General features: G+C 42.2%; 1 protein-coding gene across 1 annotated transcript in view; it reads left to right on the plus strand.

Moving 5' to 3' along the window:
* The first annotated feature begins 240 nt into the window (after positions 1-240).
* The window catches only part of LOC143962434 (solute carrier family 2, facilitated glucose transporter member 4-like), a 32,006-nt gene continuing 9,068 nt past the window's right edge, over positions 241-23,178 (plus strand). Inside the window, exons 1-8 of the mRNA XM_077471709.1 lie at positions 241-426; positions 2,508-2,632; positions 5,072-5,187; positions 5,270-5,432; positions 8,412-8,599; positions 8,691-8,795; positions 16,997-17,098; positions 17,325-17,528. Coding sequence (XP_077327835.1) covers positions 380-426; positions 2,508-2,632; positions 5,072-5,187; positions 5,270-5,432; positions 8,412-8,599; positions 8,691-8,795; positions 16,997-17,098; positions 17,325-17,528 — 1,050 coding nt within the window. The 5' untranslated portion in view covers positions 241-379. The remainder of the gene's footprint in view (positions 427-2,507; positions 2,633-5,071; positions 5,188-5,269; positions 5,433-8,411; positions 8,600-8,690; positions 8,796-16,996; positions 17,099-17,324; positions 17,529-23,178) is intronic.

Genomic DNA, 23,178 nt, shown 5'->3' on the forward strand with positions numbered 1-23,178 from the left:
GGGATCAGGGATTATGGGAGAAGCAGCTGCGAGCTCTCAGTGTTTGTAATGCAGAAATTAAAGACGTGATACCATTAAAATACTAATCACCCGACATGTTTATAGTGTCAGCCGATCAATAAGGAGCTATGAAAGTTCTCCTGAGGGGAAGATATTTTCCCACACACTGCTGACTTCCTATATTCCTATACTATGGGGGGGGGGGGGGTGCAGGCTGTGTTCTTCATTATCTTTACCCCGTGATTTTGTCTCTCAGATCATAGAACAAAGCTACAATGAATCGTACATCAGTCGCAACAGTCCCGAGTCTCATTCCATCGATGTCGGCCACCTACGCACGTTGTGGGCGCTGTCGGTGGCCATTTTCTCTATTGGTGGCATGGTGTCCTCTTTGTGTGTCGGGGTCGTGTCTCAGTGGCTGGGACGGTAAGTGAGGATTGTGGTTGACCAGAATATTGCAGCCAGGAACAATTTGGATGGAATACATAAAATGTGGAGAATAAGAGGGAAGGGGGAGCCAGGACGATGTACATGGAGATCAGGGAACATGGAGAGTACGAGGGGAGGGGGAGCCAGAACGATGTACACGGAGATCAGGGAATATGGAGAATACGAGGGAAGGAGGAGCCAGGACGATGTACACGGAGATCAGGGAATATGGAGAATACGAGGGGAGGGGGAGCCAGGACGATGTACACGGAGATCAGGGAATACGGAGAATACGAGGGAAGGAGGAGCCAGGACGATGTACACGGAGATCAGGGAATATGGAGAATACGAGGGGAGGGGGAGCCAGGACGATGTACACGGAGATCAGGGAATACGGAGAATACGAGGGAAGGGGGAGCCAGGACGATGTACACGGAGATCAGGGAATATGGAGAATACGAGGGGAGGGGGAGCCAGGATGATGTACACGGAGATCAGGGAATATGGAGAATACGAGGGGAGGGGGAGCCAGGATGATGTACACGGAGATCAGGGAATATGGAGAGTATGAGGGGAGGGGGAGCCAGGACGATGTACATGGAGATCAGGGAACATGGAGAGTACGAAGGGAGGGGGAGCAAGGACGATGTACATGGAGATCAGGGAATATGGAGAATACAAGGGGTGGGGGAGCCAGGACGATGTACACGGAGATCAGGGAATATGGAGAATACGAGGGGAGGGGGAGCCAGGACGATGTACACGGAGATCAGGGAATATGGAGAGTATGAGGGGAGGGGGAGCCAGGACGATGTACACGGATATCAGGGAATATGGAGAGTATGAGGGGAGGGGGAGCCAGGACGATGTACATGGAGATCAGGGAATATGGAGAGTACGAGGGGAGGGGGAGCCAGGACGATGTACATGGAGATCAGGGAATATGGAGAGTACGAGGGGAGGGGGAGCCAGGACAATGTACACGGAGATCAGGGAATATGGAGAATACGAGGGGAGGGGGAGCCAGAACGATGTACATGGAGATCAGGGAATATGGAGAATACGAGGGGAGGGGGAGCCAGGACGATGTACACGGAGATCAGGGAATATGGAGAGTATGAGGGGAGGGGGAGCCAGGACGATGTACACGGAGATTAGGGAATATGGAGCGTACGAGGGGAGGGGGAGCCAGGACAATGTACACGGAGATTAGGGAATAAGGAGAATACGAGGGAGGGGGAGCCAGGACGATGTACACGGAGATCAGGGAATATGGAGAGTATGAGGGGAGGGGGAGCCAGGACGATGTACACGGAGATCAGGGAATATGAGGGGAGGGGGAGCCAGGACGATGTACACGGAGATCAGGGAATATGGAGAATACGAGGGGAGGGGGAGTCAGGACGATGTATATAGAGATCAGGGAAGGGGGAGCCAGGACGATGTACACGGAGATCAGGCAATATGGAGAATACGAGGGGAGGGGGAGTCAGGATGATGTATATAGAGATCAGGGAAGGGGGAGCCAGGACGATGTACACGGAGATCAGGGAATATGGAGAATACGAGGGGAGGGGGAGCCAGGACGATGTATATAGAGATCAGGGAAGGGGGAGCCAGGACGATGTACACGGAGATCAGGGAATATGGAGAATACGAGGGAAGGAGGAGCCAGGACGATGTATAATTAGTTTTGGTAGATCGTATTTACTGTTTACATGCCTAAAAAAATTGGTGTTTCCATTCAGCCAATATTTTGGTTTAGGCACCCCTGTCAAACAGTACATCCAGGAATTAGACAGTAATTTCCAGGTTTATGGTAGTTTCCTGTGTCTCCTCCACCTCCTCACTGAGCATTGAACAGTATTGTCCAGTGAGCATTGAGGTGATCCTGGAAATAATCTTCCTGGCCATGCAGTCGGATCAGTCAGTACATTCCAGGACTGGATAAGTAGAATTACAGATCATTATGATGATGTGAAAGTTGTACCAGAAGCTTTCAATCAAATTTGGAAAATGGAGTCTCAGTTTTCTGTGCTGATCGTGTTTTGTTTTTCTTTTCTTCCATCCCTGAACAGGAAGAAAGCCATGATTGTGAATAACATCTTCGCCTTCATTGGTGGGGCCATGATGGGACTATGTCAGATCAGCCAGTCGTATGAGATGATGATCCTGGGAAGGTTCATTATTGGAGTATATTCAGGTAGGAAAGGCGAAAAACAGACCATTGGAAGATATCACTAGTGATGGACGAACTTCTGACGGGACGTTTCGCGAAAGCGAACCGCAAACGCAAAGTTTGCGGCGGATCCCATTGACTTTAATGGGAGGCGAACCTTAAAAACCTCCAGGTCATATTTTCAGCCACAAAATAATTACTAGCTGTGTACACATAGTCCCACCACATGGCCAATGACACAACACATGTATGAGGTGAATCTGGGATCGACAACTACAAGCATTCTTTTTTTTATATGGGAAATTTTGACAATTCAGGACTCAGGAGCGCATGAAGGCCATGGAGGAGAGGGAAGGTCAGGGTAGGATATGAAGGGGGTACAGGAGATGATCAGTGCCACAGTCAGGGCAGCGCAGTCCTGGGCCAGTGTCCCAGTGTGTCAACCTGTGCTTGAGCCCTTCCCTCTGCCCGGCCCTTACCCCCACCTATGCAGGGCTCCACTGCGGTGGTCCGGAGGTGCCAGTCCAGTGCTGATCCTCAGCCATGGTGCTGGCACTGCCTGCTGATTGGCTTCTCCGCTGCTATCTCCCTCACTGTCTGAAACCAGCACCGCAATAGAGACTGAGCAGTGACACCAGCACCGTGATAGAGAGCACTGACACCAGCACCGTGATAGAGAGCACTGACACCAGCACCGAGATAGAGAGCACTGACACCAGCACCGAGATAGAGAGCACTGACACCAGCACCGAGATAGAGAGCACTGACACCAGCACCGAGATAGAGAGCACTGACACCAGCACCGAGGATAGAGAGCACTGACACCAGCACCGTGATAGAGAGCACTGACACCAGCACCGTGATAGAGTGCACTGACACCAGCACCGTGATAGAGAGCACTGACACCAGCACCGAGATAGAGAGCACTGACACCAGCACCGAGGATAGAGAGCACTGACACCAGCACCGTGATAGAGAGCACTGACACCAGCACGTGATAGAGAGCACTGACACCAGCACCGTGATAGAGAGCACTGACACCAGCACCGTGATAGAGAGCACTGACACCAGCACCGTGATAGAGTGCACTGACACCAGCACCGTGATAGAGTGCACTGACACCAGCACCGTGATAGAGAGCACTGACACCAGCACCGAGATAGAGAGCACTGACACCAGCACCGAGGATAGAGAGCACTGACACCAGCACCGTGATAGAGAGCACTGACACCAGCACGTGATAGAGAGCACTGACACCAGCACCGTGATAGAGAGCACTGACACCAGCACCGTGATAGAGAGCACTGACACCAGCACATGATAGAGAGCACTATGCTTTCTATATGTGCAAGTATTTTATACGTGTATTACACCCCTATATACTGCACACCAAATAGTACACCTATACCAGTCCTTAAAAGGACCTTTGTGGACCTAGTAGCTAGTGATTTGCAGACTGTCCCTCAGTCCCTACACTGATAAAAGACAGCTGCAGAATCGGGCAGCACTCAGCACAGCAGTCAAGTATAATAGGCTTTCTATATTTGAAAGAAAGTATATTATACGTGTACAACCCTATATACTGTACACCTATACCAGTCCTTAAAAGGACCTTTGTGGACCTAATAGTAATAGATAGTGATTAAACTGACTGTCCCTGCTCCACACAGCGTCCTGTCCCTCCCTACACTGACAAAAGACAGCTGCAGAATCGGTCAGCAGTGCACTCAGCAATCAGCAGCACAGAAGTCAGCAGCCGTGCACCAGAACCCTATATACTGTACTACACCTATACCAGTCCTTAAAAGGACTTTTGTGGACCTAATAGCTAGTGATTTGTGTCACTACAGTCTCTCCCTGCTGCACACAGCGTCCTGTCCCTACACTGACATAAGACAGAATGTAAAATGGCCGCCAGATCAGGTCTATTTATAAGTTAGGGGGAATGTCCAATTGTCCATGTGCTGAAATGTTTCCATTGGCTGTCCTGTACCCCATGATGGATGTGTCATCATGGGTCAAAGTTCTTTCACAATGTAAACGCATATGTCCGCCGCACGAACAGCGCCAGAAGTCCACCGGTTTGGCGAATCGCGACCCGCAAAATTCACCACGAACCAAGCGCCGGGGCGAACCGCAAGGCCATCCCTAGATATCACACAGTACGATGAAAATGCAGGCCACCTATTGGACTCTATTGTCCAAGAGAGGTCCTTGTAGACCTTCCTCAACATTGGTCACGTGATATCACCACATTGCCAACATGACATCGCCAGCTTTCGGGATAGAGGGTGCGTGACCACATGACATAAATAGTTTGAGGGTCGGCTCACATACTATGAGCGTGTTCGAATATTTCTTGGTCATGTAATGTAACACAAATCTGTTGGTCCTTCTCTTTGCTTCATTTGTTCCATCACCTCCTCGTGATATCTCAGTAAAACCTTCTCTGTGTTATGCCAGGTCTGGCCTCTGGGTTGGTTCCAATGTATGTAGGAGAAATTTCCCCAACACACCTGCGAGGGGCGCTGGGCACCCTCCACCAGCTATCGCTGGTCATCGGTATTCTTGTGGCTCAGGTAATCTGATGGATGGTCCTCGTTCTCTGTCCTCATGGTCTCCCCCACCTCTTTTCTTCACCTTTGTGTCTCGTTTTCTCAGGTCCTGGGTCTGGATGTGTTCCTGGGCACAAGCTCTCGGTGGCCGGTCCTCTTCTGGGTGACTCTGATCCCAGCTGCTCTGCAGTCAGTGCTGCTGCCATTCTGTCCGGAGAGCCCCCGCTTCCTGTACATTGTGTGCGAGCAGGAGGGGCATGCCAAGACCAGTAAGTGGCACCCACCTGTATAAGCAGGGCTAGAACAAGGGGTGGACGGGAGGGAATGGTTCCCTGGGGGGGGGGGGGGGGACACCGTGAGAAGATTAAGCGAGGAGGGAATTAGTGTTGGGAGGAGGAATGTGAGGGGGAGGGAGCAGCAGAGGGTAATAATTGTTCTCAGAGGGAAAATAATTGGGGGGGGGGGGGGCTAGGAGTGGTGATTAAGGGAGAATTGTGTGGGGTGTAGGGAGGAGAGAATGTGTACTTGGAGGGAAAATTTGAGGGGTGGAGGATTTGTGCCAATAGGGGGATTTGGAGTTTGGGGGGAGAATGCATACTTGTAGGGGGCATTTTTTGGGAGGGGTAATTTGGGGGATGGAGGGGGCAGAAATTTGTGTTGGGAGAGCGAATTTAAGCAGGGGGATGGATTTGTACTGTGAGGAGGGGGAATTAATGCTTAAGGGGTAATCGTGCAGGTTGGTGCCCAATTTCTTTCTTTTTTTGGCGGGGGGGGTGCTAGTAGGGATTATTGGGGGTGGTTTGTGCTATGAAATGGGATGGGGGTGGTAGTAGAGATGATTGGGGGAGGTTTGTGCTAGGATGTGGGATAGGGGTGGTAGTAGGGATGATTGGGGGTGGTAGTAGGGATGATTGGGGGTGGTAGTAGGGATGATTGGGGGAGGTTTGTGCTAGGAAATGGGATGGGGGTGGTAGTAGTAGGGATGATTGGGGGAGGTTTGTACTAGGAAGTGGGATGGGGGTGGTAGTAGGGATGATTGGGGGTGGTTTGTGCTAGGAGATGGGATGGGGGTGGTAGTAGGGATGATTGGGGGTGGTTTGTGCTAGGAAGTGGGATGAGGGTGGTAGTAGGGATGATTGGGGGTGGTTTGTGCTAGGAAGTGGGATGGGGGTGGTAGTAGGGATGATTGGGGGAGGTTTGTGCTAGGAAGTGGGATGGGGGTGGTAGTAGGGATGATTGGGGGAGGTTTGTACTAGGAAGTGGGATGGGGTGGTAGTAGGAATGATTGGGGGTGGTTTGTGCTAGGAAGTGGGATGGGGGTGGTAGTAGGGATGATTGGGGGCGGTTTGTGCTAGGAGATGAGATGGGGGTGGCAGTAGATATGATTGGGGGTGGCTTGTGCTAGGAGGTTAGATGGGGGTGGTAGTAGGGATGATTGGGGGAGGTTTGTGCTAGGAAGTGGGATGGGGGTGGTAGTAGGGATGATTGGGGGAGGTTTGTGCTAGGAAGTGGGATGGGGGTGGTAGTAGGGATGATTGGGGGTGGGTTGTGCTAGGAAGTGGGATGGGGGTGGTAGTAGGGATGATTGGGGGTGGTTTGTGCTAGGAGATGGGATGGGGGTGGTAGTAGGGATGATTGGGGGTGGTTTGTGCTAGGAAGTAGGATGGGGGTGGTAGTAGGGATGATTGGGGGCGGTTTGTGCTAGGAGATGGGATGGGGGTGGTAGTAGGGATGATTGGGGGTGGTTTGTGCTAGGAGGTGAGATGGGGGTGGTAGTAGGGATGATTGGGGGAGGTTTGTACTAGGAAGTGGGATGAGGGTGGTAGTAGGGATGATTGGGGGCGGTTTGTGCTAGGAGATGGGATGGGGGTGGTAGTAGGGATGATTGGGGGTGGTTTGTGCTAGGAGGTGAGATGGGGGTGGTAGTAGGGATGATTGGGGGAGGTTTTTGCTGGGAAGTGGGATGAGGGTGGTAGTAGGGATGATTGAGGGAGGTTTGTGCTAGGAAGTGGGATGAGGGTGGTAGTAGGGATGATTGAGGGAGGTTTGTGCTAGGAAGTGGGATGAGGGTGGTAGTAGGGATGATTGAGGGAGGTTTGTGCTAGGAAGTGGGATGGGGGTGGTAGTAGGGATGATTGGGGGTGGTTTGTGCTAGGAGGTGAGATGGGGGTGGTAGTAGGGATGATTGGGGGAGGTTTGTACTAGGAAGTGGGATGAGGGTGGTAGTAGGGATGATTGGGGGCGGTTTGTGCTAGGAGATGGGATGGGGGTGGTAGTAGGGATGATTGGGGGTGGTTTGTGCTAGGAGGTGAGATGGGGGTGGTAGTAGGGATGATTGGGGGAGGTTTGTACTAGGAAGTGGGATGAGGGTGGTAGTAGGGATGATTGGGGGCGGTTTGTGCTAGGAGATGGGATGAGGGTGGTAGTAGGGATGATTGGGGGTGGTTTGTGCTAGGAAGTGGGATGGGGGTGGTAGTAGGGATGATTGGGGAGGTTTGTACTAGGAAGTGGGATGGGGGTGGTAGTAGGGATGATTGGGGGAGGTTTGTGCTGGGAAGTGGGATGAGGGTGGTAGTAGGGATGATTGGGGGAGGTTTGTGCTAGGAAGTGGGATGGGGGTGGTAGTAGGGATGATTGGGGGTGGTTTGTGCTAGGAGGTGGGATGGGGGTGGTAGTAGGGATGATTGGGGGAGGTTTGTGCTAGGAAGTGGGATGGGGGTGGTAGTAGGGATGATTAGGGGAGGTTTGTGCTAGGAGATGGGATGGGGGTGGTAGTAGGGATGATTGGGGGAGGTTTGTGCTAGGAGGTGGGATAGGGTGGTAGTAGGGATGATTGGGGGCAGTTTGTGCTAGGAGGGGGATTTGGAGTGTAGGAGGGTGAATGAGTACTTGGAGGGGAAATTTGAGGGGTGGAAGATTTGTGCTTGGAGGTCTTTTTTTTTGGGGGGGGGGGGTGGAGGGGGCATTTCATTCAGCAGGGGGGGGCAGATTTGTATGAGCAGGAGGGGGAATTTATGGTTAGAGGGTAATCATGCAGATTAGTGCCACATTTCTTGGGTGGGGGGGGGCAGTTTGGCATACTTGCCCTTGGCTTGGCCTGGCACGGAGTATAAAGGGCAGGAGGGGACACTGACCACAGTATGAGTGGAGTATATCGGAGTGTGGAGGGTCACCATACGGCGTGGACCAGTGACAATAAGCTTGGTGGGTCTCCTGCCACGTCTCACCCCCTTGCCCCCTTTTCCCAGGTCTGCGGCGTCTGACCGGTCTCATGGATGTATCGGGTGCCCTCTCGGAGATGAAGGAAGAGAAGAGACGGATGGACATGGAGCAGAAGGTCACCATCCCGCAGATCTTCAGGTCCAGACAATACCGGCAACCCATGATGGTGGCCATAATCCTCCAACTCTCCCAACAACTTTCCGGCATCAATGCGGTGAGTCTTCTCCACTGGCCGTCCCGTGTAAAGTCCCTCGGCAACGTGAAGGAGGCTTGAGATGTGACCGGTTTTCATTGTCTTTCCTCAGATCTTCTATTATTCCACCGATATCTTTGCTAAAGCCGGAGTGGAGCAGCCGATCTACGCCACCATCGGGGCAGGAATCGTCAACACGGCCTTTACGGTGGTGTCGGTACGGGAAAAGATCTATCTCCTTTCTCTGTTTAGGCCGATGACACAGTCCACAGTCTCTAGACCAGTGATGGTGAACCTTGGCACCCCAGATGTTTTGGAACTACGTTTCCCATGATGCTCCACTACATCCTGAGGCAATGTCTCGGAACTACGTTTCCCATGATGCCCCACTACATACTGAGGCAATGTCTTGGAACTACGTTTCCCATGATGCTCCACTACATCCTGAGGCAATGTCTCGGAACTACGTTTCCCATGATGCCCCACTACATCCTGAGGCAATGTCTTGGAATTACGTTTCCCATGATGCTCCACTACATCCTGAGGCAATGTCTCGGAACTACGTTTCCCATGATGCCCCACTACATCCTGAGGCAATGTTTTGGAACTACATTTCCCATGATGCCCCACTACATCCCGAGGCAGAGGGCAAGAGCATCATGGAAAATGTAGTTCCAAGACATTGCCTCGGGATGTAGTGGAGCATCATGGGAAACGTAGTTCCAAGACATTGGCTCGGGATGTAGTGGAGCATCTTGGGAAGAGTACAAGAGCATCTTGGGAAACGTAGTTCCAAGACATTGCCTCGGGATGTAGTGGAGCATCATGGGAAATGTAGTTCCAAGACATTGCCTCGGGATGTAGTGGAGCATCATGGGAAACGTAGTTCCAAGACATTGCCTCGGGATGTAGTGGGGCATCTTGGGAAACGTAGTTCCAAGACATTGCCTCGGGATGTAGTGGAGCATCATGGGAAATGTAGTTCCAAGACATTGCCTCGGGATGTAATGGAGCATCATGGGAAACGTAGTTCCAAGACATTGCCTCGGGATGTAGTGGAGCATCATGGGAAACGTAGTTCCAAGACATTGCCTCGGGATGTAGTGGAGCATCATGGGAAACGTAGTTCCAAGACATTGCCTCGGGATGTAGTGGAGCATCATGGGAAACTTAGTTCCAAGACATTGCCTCGGGATGTAGTGGAGCATCATGGGAAACTTAGTTCCAAGACATTGCCTCGGGATGTAGTGGAGCATCATGGGAAATGTAGTTCCAAGACATTGCCTCGGGATGTAGTGGAGCATTACGGGAAACGTAGTTCCAAGACATTGCCTCGGGATGTAGTGGAGCATCATGGGAAACGTAGTTCCAAGACCTTGCCTCAGGATGTAGTGGAGCATCATGGGAAATGTAGTTCCAAGACATTGCCTCAGGATGTAGTGGAGCATCATGGGAAACGTAGTTCCAAGACATTGCCTCGGGATGTAGTGGAGCATTACGGGAAACGTAGTTCCAAGACATTGCCTCGGGATGTAGTGGAGCATTACGGGAAACGTAGTTCCAAGACATTGCCTCGGGATGTAGTGGAGCATCATGGGAAACGTAGTTCCAAGACATTGCCTCAGGATGTAGTGGAGCATCATGGGAAACGTAGTTCCAAGACATTGCCTCGGGATGTAGTGGAGCATCATGGGAAATGTAGTTCCAAGACATTGCCTCGGGATGTAGTGGAGCATTATGGGAAACGTAGTTCCAAGACATTGCCTCGGGATGTAGTGGAGCATTACGGGAAACGTAGTTCCAAGACATTGCCTCGGGATGTAGTGGAGCATCTTGGGAAACGTAGTTCCGAGACATTGCCTCGGGATGTAGTGGAGCATCATGGGAAATGTAGTTCCAAGACATTGCCTCGGGATGTAGTGGAGCATCATGGGAAACGTAGTTCCAAGACATTGCCTCGGGATGTAGTGGGGCATCTTGGGAAACGTAGTTCCAAGACATTGCCTCGGGATGTAGTGGAGCATCATGGGAAATGTAGTTCCAAGACATTGCCTCGGGATGTAGTGGAGCATCATGGGAAACGTAGTTCCAAGACCTTGCCTCAGGATGTAGTGGAGCATCATGGGAAATGTAGTTCCAAGACATTGCCTCAGGATGTAGTGGAGCATCATGGGAAACGTAGTTCCAAGACATTGCCTCGGGATGTAGTGGAGCATTACGGGAAACGTAGTTCCAAGACATTGCCTCGGGATGTAGTGGAGCATTACGGGAAACGTAGTTCCAAGACATTGCCTCGGGATGTAGTGGAGCATTATGGGAAACGTAGTTCCAAGACATTGCCTCGGGATGTAGTGGAGCATTACGGGAAACGTAGTTCCAAGACATTGCCTCGGGATGTAGTGGAGCATCATGGGAAACGTAGTTCCAAGACATTGCCTCGGGATGTAGTGGAGCATCATGGGAAACTTAGTTCCAAGACATTGCCTCGGGATGTAGTGGAGCATCATGGGAAACTTAGTTCCAAGACATTGCCTCGGGATGTAGTGGAGCATCATGGGAAATGTAGTTCCAAGACATTGCCTCGGGATGTAGTGGAGCATTACGGGAAACGTAGTTCCAAGACATTGCCTCGGGATGTAGTGGAGCATCATGGGAAACGTAGTTCCAAGACCTTGCCTCAGGATGTAGTGGAGCATCATGGGAAATGTAGTTCCAAGACATTGCCTCAGGATGTAGTGGAGCATCATGGGAAACGTAGTTCCAAGACATTGCCTCGGGATGTAGTGGAGCATTACGGAAACGTAGTTCCAAGACATTGCCTCGGGATGTAGTGGAGCATTACGGGAAACGTAGTTCCAAGACATTGCCTCGGGATGTAGTGGAGCATCATGGGAAACGTAGTTCCAAGACATTGCCTCAGGATGTAGTGGAGCATCATGGGAAACGTAGTTCCAAGACATTGCCTCGGGATGTAGTGGAGCATCATGGGAAATGTAGTTCCAAGACATTGCCTCGGGATGTAGTGGAGCATTATGGGAAACGTAGTTCCAAGACATTGCCTCGGGATGTAGTGGAGCATTACGGGAAACGTAGTTCCAAGACATTGCCTCGGGATGTAGTGGAGCATCTTGGGAAACGTAGTTCCGAGACATTGCCTCGGGATGTAGTGGAGCATCATGGGAAATGTAGTTCCAAGACATTGCCTCGGGATGTAGTGGAGCATCATGGGAAACGTAGTTCCAAGACATTGCCTCGGGATGTAGTGGGGCATCTTGGGAAACGTAGTTCCAAGACATTGCCTCGGGATGTAATGGAGCATCATGGGAAACGTAGTTCCAAGACATTGCCTCGGGATGTAGTGGAGCATCTTGGGAAACGTAGTTCCAAGACATTGCCTCGGGATGTAATGGAGCATCATGGGAAACATAGTTCCAAGACATTGCCTCGGGATGTAGTGGAGCATCATGGGAAACGTAGTTCCAAGACATTGCCTCGGGATGTAGTGGAGCATCATGGGAAACGTAGTTCCAAGACATTGCCTCGGGATGTAGTGGAGCATCATGGGAAACTTAGTTCCAAGACATTGCCTCGGGATGTAGTGGAGCATCATGGGAAACTTAGTTCCAAGACATTGCCTCGGGATGTAGTGGAGCATCATGGGAAATGTAGTTCCAAGACATTGCCTCGGGATGTAGTGGAGCATTACGGGAAACGTAGTTCCAAGACATTGCCTCGGGATGTAGTGGAGCATCATGGGAAACGTAGTTCCAAGACCTTGCCTCAGGATGTAGTGGAGCATCATGGGAAATGTAGTTCCAAGACATTGCCTCAGGATGTAGTGGAGCATCATGGGAAACGTAGTTCCAAGACATTGCCTCAGTATGTAATGGAGCATCATGGGAAACGTAGTTCCAAGACATTGCCTCGGGATGTAGTGGAGCATCATGGGAAATGTAGTTCCAAGACATTGCCTCAGGATGTAGTGGAGCATCATGGGAAACGTAGTTCCAAGACATTGCCTCGGGATGTAGTGGAGCATTACGGGAAACGTAGTTCCAAGACATTGCCTCGGGATGTAGTGGAGCATCATGGGAAATGTAGTTCCAAGACATTGCCTCAGGATGTAGTGGAGCATCATGGGAAACGTAGTTCCAAGACATTGCCTCGGGATGTAGTGGAGCATTACGGGAAACGTAGTTCCAAGACATTGCCTCGGGATGTAGTGGAGCATCTTGGGAAACGTAGTTCCAAGACATTGCCTCGGGATGTAGTGGAGCATTACGGGAAACGTAGTTCCAAGACATTGCCTCAGGATGTAGTGGAGCATTACGGGAAACGTAGTTCCAAGACATTGCCTCGGGATGTAGTGGAGCATCATGGGAAACGTAGTTCCAAGACATTGCCTCGGGATGTAGTGGAGCATCATGGGAAACGTAGTTCCAAGACATTGCCTCGGGATGTAGTGGAGCATTACGGGAAACGTAGTTCCAAGACATTGCCTCGGGATGTAGTGGAGCATTACGGGAAACGTAGTTCCAAGACATTGCCTCGGGATGTAGTGGAGCATCATGGGAAACGTAGTTCCAAGACATTGCCTCAGGATGTAGTGGAGCATCATGGGAAACGTAGTTCCAAGACATTGCCTCGGGATGTAGTGGAGCATCATGGGAAATGTAGTTCCAAGACATTGCCTCGGGATGTAGTGGAGCATTATGGGAAACGTAGTTCCAAGACATTGCCTCGGGATGTAGTGGAGCATCATGGGAAATGTAGTTCCAAGACATTGCCTCGGGATGTAGTGGAGCATCATGGGAAACGTAGTTCCAAGACATTGCCTCGGGATGTAGTGGAGCATCATGGGAAACGTAGTTCCAAGACATTGCCTCGGGATGTAGTGGAGCATCATGGGAAACGTAGTTCCAAGACATTGCCTCGGGATGTAGTGGAGCATCTTGGGAAACGTAGTTCCGAGACATTGCCTCGGGATGTAATGGAGCATCATGGGAAACGTAGTTCCAAGACATTGCCTCGGGATGTAGTGGGGCATCTTGGGAAACGTAGTTCCAAGACATTGCCTCGGGATGTAGTGGAGCATCATGGGAAACGTAGTTCCAAGACATTGCCTCAGGATGTAGTGGGGCATCTTGGGAAACGTAGTTCCGAGACATTGCCTCGGGATGTAGTGGGGCATCTTGGGAAACGTAGTTCCAAGACATTGCCTCGGGATCATGGGGTGCCGAGGTTCACCATCACTGCTCCATACCGACCTGGCCACACACTTCTTATTATATGAGAGTTCTTTTCAGCGGGATCTTCTTTTTCCGGTTCTGCCGGGTAGAAGAGAAGGATCGGGTTGGATCGGGTTGGGTTGGGTTGGGTTGGGTTGGGGCTTTTATATCGGGAGAGGAGCTCTTATTGTGCACAAAGTTGGAAGCAATCACAGTTCCACATCTCAGAGGTCACAAGCTGCCAGCCACGCCCGGAGTTTAGTGAAAACGCTAAGCGAGGCTCCTCGGGGGCGGGCATAACGTTAATGCTTTTTAAGCTTGTTGAAAAATAAAAATAAATAAATAAAAAGTCCACAGGAGCGATAGAGCTTCTTAGGACAACTATTAGTGGAGTATGTGGGACAAGTGAAGAGCGCTACACCATCCCCCCCCCCCCCCCCCTCCTTTTCAAAACTGATTTCCTGGGTCTCACGTTACCAACAGACACGTGCGATTCGTTTTTTGTTACCAATCGAAATTTGGAAGAAATTTTCAATATTCGGAGATTCGGATGTATCTGAATTTTCCAACTTACAATCGTAATGAATTTCAATGAATCCCAAATAAAAATGTTATAAACAAATGAATTATCCGAATTTGAATATAAAGTTCAAATTGCAATAAATACAGCGAGATATAAATGTGAAATAAGATGATGATTCCGACTTAGGCTGCTTTTATAGAATAGAAACAAATAGAATAAAACATAATAGAATGGAAAAATACAATAAAAATGAGGAGAATGAAAAATAAAATAAAAATGAGGAGAATGAAAAATAAAATAAAAAGTGAGCAGAATAAAAATTAGTAGAATGAAAAATCGAGAATGGAAAATAAAATAAAAATGAGGAGAATGAAAATAAAAGAATAAAAATAAAAGAATAAAATAGAGAATGGAAAATAAAATAAAAATGAGGAGAATAAAAATTAGTAGAATGAAAAATAGAGAATGGAAACTAAAATAAAAAATGAGGAGAATGGAAAATAGAGAATGGAAAATAAAATAAAAATGAGGAGAATGGAAAATAAAATAAAAATGAGGAGAATGGAAAATAAAATAAAAAATGAGGAGAATGGAAAATAAAATAAAAATGGAGGAGAATAAAAATTAGTAGAATGAAAAATAGAGAATGTAAACTAAAATAAAAAATGAGGAGAATAAAAATTAGTAGAATGAAAAATAGAGAATGGAAAATAAAATAAAAATGAGGAGAATAAAAATTAGTAGAATGAAAAATAGAGAATGGAAACTAAAATAAAAAATGAGGAGAATGGAAAATAAAATAAAAATGAGGAGAATGGAAAATAAAATAAAAATGGAGGAGAATGGAAAATAAAATAAAAATGAGGAGAATAAAAATTAGTAGAATGAAAAATAGAGAATGGAAACTAAAATAAAAAATGAGGAGAATGGAAAATAGAGAATGGAAAATAAAATAAAAATGAGGAGAATGGAAAATAAAATAAAAATGAGGAGAATGGAAAATAAAATAAAAAATGAGGAAAATAAAAATTAGTAGAATGAAAAATAGAGAATGGAAACTAAAATAAAAAATGAGGAGAATAAAAATTAGTAGAATGAAAAATAGAGAATGGAAAATAAAAAAAAAATGAGGAGAATGGAAAATAAAATAAAAATGAGGAGAATGGAAAATAAAATAAAAATGAGGAGAATAAAAATTAGTAGAATGAAAAATAGAGAATGGAAACTAAAATAAAAAATGAGAATAAAAATTAGTAGAATGAAAAATAGAGAATGGAAAATAAAATAAAAATGAGGAGAATGAAAATAAAAGAATAAAAATAAAAAAGAATAAAATAGAGAATGGAAAATAAAATAAAAATGAGGAGAATGAAAAATAGAGAATGAAAATAAAATAAAAATGAGGAGAATGAAAAATAGAGAATGAAAATAAAATAAAAATGAGGAGAATGAAAAATAGAGAATGAAAATAAAATAAAAATGAGGAGAATGAAAAATAGAGAATGAAAATAAAATAAAAATGAGGAGAATGGAAAATAAAATAAAATAGAAAATGAAAATAGGGAATGAAAATAAAAGAATAAAAATAAAAGAATAAAATAGAGAATGAACATAAAATAAAATAGAGAATGAAAATAGGGAATGAAAATAAAAGAATGAAAATAGAGAATGAACATAAAAGAATAAATTAGAGAATGAAAATAAAAGAATAGAATAGAGAATGAAAATAAAAGAATAGAATAGAGAATGAAAATAAAAAGAATAGAAAATAATATGTTGTAAAACACTGTGAAAACCGTTGGTGCTATATAAATATAAATTATATTAATGGTATTAATAATAAAATAGAAAATAAAAGAATTACAATAAAAGAATAGAACGTAAAATAAAATAAAAGAATAAATTAGAAAATGAAAATAATAGAAGAGAATAGAAAATGAAGAAAATAGAATAGAATGCATATAACCTTCTTTTGCAATTCGAATCGATTTGAAAATAATTAATATACGAAACAAATTCCTAAAAGGAATAATTGTAAACATAACAAATCTGATGAAACAAAAGGATTTATCTTAAGGAACGAAGCCAAAATGAAAATCCCGCCGCGCACATCTCTAATCACCAAATCTTGGGGGGCCATTGACGTCGGAGCGCCCCGTTATTGGCGAAGGGTTTATGTAGGAAAGTCTTTTGTGTGACACCAAAGAACATGAGCCGGGATGGAGCTCACACACACACAGAGCTGAATCATCCACAAGGCAGACTAGGGACCGGGGGCCCCAGTTAGGACCTTCCCGGCTCCTGCGGTAAACCGGGGCAAACCGCCATTGGACAAATCTAGGCCAGTGATGGGGAACCTCGGCACCCCAGATGTTTTATAATCTCCATTTCCCATGATGCTCTGGCACTCTGCAGTGTAGTGGAGCATCATGGGAAATGTAGTTCCCAAACATGTGGGGTGCCGAGGTTCCCCATCTAGGATCTGGGCAGTGGGTGGGGCCATACCGGTAGAGACGATATAGACGGGACGGCTTCCCTATATACATAAGTTCCTATGAATGTCAATCAAAGCTGTTACGTGCCCCCAGGGCCCCACTTTGCCTCGTTCCGTCTCTACAGTTCAGGTTCTCTTCCATGATCGTTGGGCTCTCGTTGTTTTCTTTGCAGCTGTTCCTTGTGGAGAGGGCAGGAAGACGGACCCTACACCTGGTGGGCCTTGCGGGAATGATCCTCTGTGCCTTATTGATGACGGTGGCCATGGTCCTACAGGTGAGCAGTACACGGGGGGCTCCTGGGGGGCGGGGTTTAGGAGTTCTAAGGTAAAGCCGGACGCGGTTCCTGCACCGGAGCAGACCTTCTTCTTGCCAATAAGAGAACCCAACTCTTGCGGTTCCCGGAAGCGAAACGTCTGTTTCCCGGTTCTAGAAAACTGGTTGGGTTGCCGTTTTGGCACCAGAAGTCGTGTCTCATTTATTTCCCTCCCCCGTCTCTCCAGGAAAGCGTCCCCGCCATCAGCTCTCTCAGCATGGCCGCCATTTTTGGATTCGTGGCGTTCTTCGAGGTGGGGCCGGGTCCTATCCCGTGGTTTATCGTGGCGGAACTCTTTAGTCAAGGTCCTCGGCCGGCAGCCATGGCCATCGCCGGATGTACCAACTGGACGTCAAACTTCATCATCGGGATGGGATTCCCATACGTGGCGGTAAGAAACCAACATTTTCACCGGACGTGTTGCGCCTTTTTTTTTTGTTCCAAATTTTTTATTTTTTTTTCCATTTGAGTGTTTATCCAAATTTAACCCCTTCATGCCCCGAGCCTTCTTCTGACATTTGTTCCGCCCGCCGTCATTATACCATGGCACTTTATCGTTGTTATGGCAGCACCTTCCATAACCCCGGTATCCTCCTCTTCTTCAGCGGGCGGTCCACTACAAGATAAACGTGGCCTCTGCGGCGGATTCACCGCAAGATCACTTTTATGGCCGGTGGGAGAGCCCACCCCCCCACGCTCCAGTGCCCTCCTCCTCATACCGGAGCCGTCGGCAGCGGTGGAGGCGGTCGGGTCCTCTCCTTGGTTTGGTATGGAGACCAGTGAGGGGAAGATGCCCCCCCGCCCCCCCAACCGTCTCCATAACATTGCAGGGCGGAAGCCACTTCTACCCATAGCCCTTAAAATTAAATATAATTTAAAAAAAAAAAAAAAATGTCTATTTTTATCTTTATTTTTTTAATTTTTTATTGCATTTTAGTGTAAATATGAGATGTGAAGTCTTTTTGACCTCCAGATCTCATATGCAAGTGGTCCTGTCATACTTTTTTTTTCTATTACAAAGGATGTTTACATTCCTTGTAATAGGAACAAAAGTGACACCATTTTTTTTAGTTTTTTTAAAGAACAGTGTAAAAAAATAAATAAATAAAAAAAATGTATTTTTCTATTTAACAGTGTAAAAATAATAAAACATTTTTTTTATTATTATTATTTATTTTTAGACTGTTCTTTAAAAAAACAAAAAAAAAATGTATTTTTCTATTTTTTTAAGAACAGTGTAAAAATAATAAAAATTATTTTTTTAATTATTATTTATTTTTTATTTTTAGACTGTTCTTAAAAAAAATAGAAAAATACATTTTTTTTTAAAGAACAGTGTAAAAATAATAAAAAAATGTTTTTATTATTATTTATTTTTTATTTTTAGACTGTTCTTAAAAAAAATAGAAAAATACATTTTTTTTAAAGAACAGTCTAAAAATAAAAAATAAATAATAATAAAAAAAATAATTTTTATTATTTTTACACTGTTCTTAAAAAAAATAGAAAAATATTTTTTTTTAAAGAACAGTGTAAAAATAATAAAAAAAATTTTTTATTATTAATTTATTTTTTATTTTTAGACTTCTTTAAAAAAAAAAAAAAATGTTTCTATTTTTTTTAAGAACAGTGTAAAAATAATAAAACATTTTTTTTTATTATTATTTATTTTTAGAATGTTCTTTAAAAAAAAAAATAAAATAAAAATAAAGTATTATTATTTAACGCGTCCTGCAAAGCTCACGTGTAGAAGCAAACGCATACGCGAGTAGCTCCCGCATATGAAATCGGGGGGTTCAAACCACACATGTGAGGTATCGCCGCGATCGGTAGAGTGAGAGAAATAATTCTAGCCCCGGAACTCCTCTGTAACTCAAAACTGGCAACCTGTAGAATTTTTGTTTAAAACTTTGCCTATGGAGATTTTTAAGGGTAAAAGTTTGTCGCCATTCCATGAGCGGGGGGGGGGGGGGGGGGGGGCACAATTTTGGAGCGTGACATGTTGGGTATCAGTTTACTCGGTGTAACATTATCTTTCACAATATAACAGAAAAATTGGGCTAACTTTACTGTTTTTTTTTGGATGGAAAAAAAAATAAGACAAGTGTATATTTTTCCAAAAAAAGTGCGCTGAGTAAGATACGGTGTGACAAAAAGTATTGCAACGACCGCCATTTTATTCTCTAGGGTGTTAGAACCCCCAAACACATTATACACACACATACATATGCATTATATATATATATATATATATATATATATATATATATATATAAAAATATATATATAAAAATATATTTATTTTTTTATTATAATATAGATATTTATTTGGGGGTTACAAGTAATTTTCAAGTAAAAAAAAAATAGATTTTAACCACTCAAGGACCGAGTCTATTTCTGAGATTTTTTAACTTGTAAACACTAAATCTCAGAAATAGACTCGGTCCTTGAGTGGTTAAAATCTGTATTTTTTTTTTTTTTTTTTTTGCTTGAAAATTACTTGTAACCCCTAAATAAATATTTATATCATAATATATAATTTTTTTTTTTTTATTTATATATATTTTTTTTTTAAGCAGAGGTTCCAGAGAATAAAATGGTGGTCGTTGCAATATTTTATGTCATACAGTATTTTTGCAGCGGTCTTTCAAACGCAGCTTTTTTTGGGGGAAAAAAAAAATACTTTCACGATTTAAAAAAAAAAAAAAAAAAAATACTTTCACGATTTAAAAAAAAAAAAAAAAAAAAAAATACTTTCACGATTTAAAAAAAAAAAAAAAATACTTTCACGTTTTAAAAACAAAAAAAAACAAAAAACAAACAAACAGTGCAGTAAAGTTACCATTTTTTTTGTATAATGTGAAAGATGATGTTGCGTCAAGTAAATAGATACCCAACATGTCACACTTTTAAATTGCGCCCGCTCGTGGAATGGCGACAAACTACGGTACTTAAAAATCTCCATAGGCGACGCTTTAAAAATCTCTACAGGTTACCGGTTCAGAGTTACAGAGGAGCTACAGAATTATTGCTCTCGCTCTAACGATCGCGGCGATACCTAACACGTGCGGCATGAACGCGGTTTACAGTTTCGGTCGCGATTTGCGTATATGCGTTCATTTCTGCGTGCAAGCACAGAGGGATGGGGGCTCTTCAAAATTTGAATTAAAAAAAAAATAAAAAATTTAAATCGGCCTTCGAATTCATTCTATTCCAATTTCAGAAGACGGTTATTTTTTATTCTATTTTCTAATCTATTCTATTAAAAAATTTTTTTTTTTTTTTTTTAATTCAAATTTTGAATAGAATAGATTAGAAAATAGAATAAAAAATAACCGTCTTCCGAAATTCGAATAGAATGAATTTGAAGGCCGATTTAAGTTTTTTTTTTTTTTTATTCAAATTTTGAAATAGAATAATTAGGAAATGGAATAAAAAAAAAAAAATAACAGTCTTCTGAAATTGGAATAGAATTAATTTGAAGGAGGATTTAAATTTTTTTTTGTTTTTACAAATTCTAAAATTAAATTAGAAACAAATTCAGAAAACAAAAACAATAAAAAAAAAATGTAATGAATCCGAAATAATGAAACAAAATTACATCTAAAATTCCAATATTTAAATACGAAATTTAATTTTAAAACAAGAATAGAATAAAATAGAAGAGAACAGAATAAAAAAAAAAAAATAAAGGAATATGAAGAATATAACCATCTTCTGAAATTCAAATACAATAATCTAATTTTATTGTATTTGAATTTCAGAAGATGGTTATATTCTTTATATTCCTTTAATTTTTTATTCTGTTCTCTTCTATTTTATTCTATTCTTGTTTTCAAATTCAATTTCGTATTCAAATATTGGAATTTTAGACGTAATTTGGTTTCATTATTTCAGATTCATTCATTTTTGTTTGGAAATTTTGTTTTCTGAAAGATTAAAAAAAAATTGAATAGAATACAGAATAAAATAATTGAATAGAAATCCCCCCCCACCAAAAAAAATAATAATAATTTTAAAAAAATACAAAAAACATAATCAAATTTTATTGTATTTGAATTTCAGAAGATGGTTATATTCTTTATATTCCTTTAATTTTTTATTCTGTTCTCTTCTATTTTATTCTATTCTTGTTTTCAAATTCAATTTCGTATTCAAATATTGGAATTTCAGATGTAATTTGGTTTCATTATTTCGGATTCATTCATTTTTTTTTTTTTATTGTTGTTCAAAAATTTTGTTTTCTGAAAGATTAAAAAAAAGATTTGAATAGAATACAGACTAAAATAATTGAATAGAAATCCCCCCCCCCCCCCAAAAAAAATAAAATAATAATAATTTAAATAAAATACAAAAAAACATAATCAAATTTTATTGTATTTGAATTTCAGAAGATGTATATTCTTTATATTCCTTTTTTTTTATTCTGTTCTCTTCTATTTTATTCTATTCTTGTTTTCAAATTCAATTTCGTATTCAAATATTGGAATTTTAGACGTAATTTTGGTTTCATTATTTCAGATTCATTCATTTTTTTTTTTTTTTTTTTTTTTATTGTTGTTCGGATATTTTGTTTTGTGAAAGATTAAAAAAAGATTTGAACAGAATAAAATAATTGAATAGAAATCCCCCCGCCCCAAAAAAAAATAATTATTGAAATAAAATACAAAAAAAAAAAAAATCAAAATTTTATTGTATTTGAATTTCAGAAGATGGTTATATTTTTTATATTCCTTTATTTTTTATTCTGTTCTCTGAATTTGAAAACAAGAATAGAATAAAATAGAAATTTCGTATTCAAATTGGAATTTTAGACATAATTTGGTTTCATTATTTCGGATTCATTCATTTTTTTTCTTTTTTATTGTTGTTCGGAAATTTTGTTTTCTGAAAGATTAAAAATTAAATTTGAATAGACTACAGAATAAAATAATTGAATAGAAATCCCCCCCACCCCAAAAAAATAATAATAATAATAATTTAAATACAATAAAATTTGATTATTTTTTTTGTAATTCAATTTCGTATTCAAATATTGGAATTTTAGACGTAATTTTGGTTTCATTATTTCAGATTCATTCATTTTTTTTTATTTTTTTTTTTTTATTTTTTTTATTGTTGTTCGGATATTTTGTTTTGTGAAAGATTAAAAAAAGATTTGAACAGAATAAAATAATTGAATAGAAATCCCCCCGCCCCAAAAAAAAATAATTATTGAAATAAAATACAAAAAAAAAAAAAATCTAAATTTTATTGTATTTGAATTTCAGAAGATGGTTATATTTTTTATATTCCTTTATTTTTTATTCTGTTCTCTGAATTTGAAAACAAGAATAGAATAAAATAGAAATTTCGTATTCAAATTGGAATTTTAGACATAATTTGGTTTCATTATTTCGGATTCATTCATTTTTTTTATTTTTTTTTATTGTTGTTCGGAAATTTTGTTTTGTGAAAGATTAAAAATAAAATTTGAATAGACTACAGAATAAAATAATTGAATAGAAATCCCCCCCACCCCAAAAAAATAATAATAATTTAAATACAATAAAATTTGATTATTTTTTTTGTATTTTATTTGAATTTCAGAAGATGGTTATATTCTTTATGTTCCTTTAATTTTTTTTATTCTGTTCTCTTCTATTTTATTATATTCTTGTTTTCAAATTCAATTTTGTATTCAAATATTGGAATTTTTAGACGTAATTTTGGTTTCATTATTTCAGATTCATTCATTTTTTTTTTATTTTTTTTTATTGTTGTTCAGATATTTTGTTTTGTGAAAGATTAAAAAAAAGATTTGAACAGAATAAAATAATTGAATAGAAATCCCCCCGCCCCAAAAAAAAATAATTATTGAAATAAAATACAAAAAAAAAAAAATCAAAATTTTATTGTATTTGAATTTCAGAAGATGGTTATATTTTTTATATTCCTTTATTTTTTATTCTGTTCTCTGAATTTGAAAACAAGAATAGAATAAAATAGAAATTTCGTATTCAAATTGGAATTTTAGACATAATTTGGTTTCATTATTTCGG

The sequence above is a fragment of the Lithobates pipiens genome, unplaced genomic scaffold (genome assembly GCF_037356315.1).
Source record: "Lithobates pipiens isolate NorthernLeopardFrog02 unplaced genomic scaffold, aLitPip1_a1.2 Scaffold_8, whole genome shotgun sequence".
Classification (NCBI taxonomy): Eukaryota; Metazoa; Chordata; class Amphibia; order Anura; family Ranidae; genus Lithobates; species Lithobates pipiens.